This window comes from Oxyura jamaicensis, unplaced genomic scaffold (genome assembly GCF_011077185.1).
Source record: "Oxyura jamaicensis isolate SHBP4307 breed ruddy duck unplaced genomic scaffold, BPBGC_Ojam_1.0 oxyUn_random_OJ67698, whole genome shotgun sequence".
NCBI lineage: Eukaryota > Metazoa > Chordata > Aves > Anseriformes > Anatidae > Oxyura > Oxyura jamaicensis.
The window spans coordinates 1-1,590 of record NW_023308617.1 but is presented as its reverse complement, the minus strand read 5'-3'; the positions used below and the strand labels follow the sequence as shown (position 1 = coordinate 1,590).

Genomic DNA, 1,590 nt, shown 5'->3' with positions numbered 1-1,590 from the left:
CGGTGCCCCCCCAGCCCCATTACAGTACCCCCAGCCCCGTTATGGTGCCCCCAGCCCCATCATCAAGGTGCCCCCAGCCCCATTACGGTGCCCCCAGCCCCGTTATGGTGCCCCCCAACCCCATCACGGTGCCCAGAGCAACGCGGAGTCGTTGGGCAGGCTCGGTCCGGGCGGCTCAGCTCCAGCCCTTTTATTACAAACAGACCAAAAACGGACAAAATAAACCCATAATTTAAGGGGGAGGGGAGGGGGAGCACAGCTTTTGGGGGGTCCCTGGCTCAAGGGAGCAGCCCGCCCTCCGAGCCCAGCAGACTCGGCGAGCGCAGTAACGAACATCTGAAATAACGAAGCGAAGGAACCGGCCCCAGGGACCTGGGCTCCTGCTGCATGGCTCAATTTGGGGAGAAAACCTCCCCATTAGGGATTTTTGGGGGGTGGGGGTGGGGGAAGGCCCCGAGGTTTTTTGAAACGGCCCCGAGCGGCCGCTCGGGTGCCGGACACTGGCCAAAAAGTCGGGGTTGGGGGTGTGCAAAACGGGGGGGCGTCGCGTGGGGGTGGGCGGGCGGCGTCCGTCCCTAGGGGGGACACATCACGTTGGCCCCCTGGAAGTGGGGCCAGAGCTTGAGCACCTCCTCGGGCTGGTAGTGGTGAACCATGACCAGCTTGGAGAACCTGCACTTGTCGTAGGGCAGGCGGTGCATGTTGAAGACCCCCCAGGGGCTGCCGGTGACGCCGAGGCCCAGCGCGTGCAGGCAGACGCCCACGAAGGAGTCTTCCATGTTGAGCAGCGGCAACGTCTGCGCCACCGCGTACACCTTGGCCGCCAGGTCCCCGGAGAGGACGTAGGCCGGCCCGCCGCAGTAGGGCGGGTAGGTGTCGTTGGGGTAGACCTGGCGGGGCACGTACCACTTGTAGGCCTTGCTGCGCAGCGGCCCCGTGTCGCGGTAGACGTAGCCGGTCATGAAGTCCCTCCTGGGGGGCAGCTGGGGCCGCAGGAGCCCCCGCACCAGGTAGGCCACGTTGAGGAAGACGTCGCGGTCGGCCTTCAGCACGTAGCTGGCGTTGGGGCAGTGCCTGCTCACCCACTCCATGCCCATCAGCGTCTTCAGCGTCAGGTTGTTGTAGGTGTCCAGGAAGTCCTGCTGCAGGATGTCGCGGTGCAGGGCGCTCTCCTCCTCCAGCAGCCGCCGCAGCGGCCCCCCGAACACCGGGTGCACGCCGGTGAGGAAGAGCCGCAGGACGGAGACGCCGGGCACGGCGCTCTCGTTGCCCCAGGTCTGCCGGATGGCGTTCCTGCCCGCCGTGTCCGCCGGCTCCGTCACCACCAGCAGCACCAGGAAGGGAGCCCGCCGCCGGCACTTGTGGGGCTCGTTGAGGAGGAAGCGGTAGGGGTAGGGGTAGGGGGGCTGCAGCGGGTGACGGGTGGGGGGCGGCTTGGCCGTGGCGTTGAACGGCGCTTGCCATTGGAATGCCGCCGTGGGGTTGGCGCCGGGCCCGCCGGGCCCACTGGGCCCACTGGGTCCACTGGGCCCACTGGGTCCACCAGGTCTACCAAGTCCACCAGGTCTACCAAGTCCACCAGGTCTACCA

The 1,590-nt window shown here is 67.2% G+C and overlaps 1 protein-coding gene across 1 annotated transcript; it reads right to left on the bottom strand.

Annotated features, from left to right (window-relative positions):
- Positions 1–186: 186 nt before the first annotated feature.
- LOC118159146 (beta-1,3-galactosyltransferase 2-like) lies at positions 187–1,548 on the bottom strand (the record flags this gene model as incomplete). The annotated part of the gene is made up of 1 exon (XM_035313769.1): positions 187–1,548. A coding segment is annotated over one exon (973 nt), but the record flags the coding sequence as incomplete, so codon positions are not given.
- Positions 1,549–1,590: the final 42 nt, after the last annotated feature.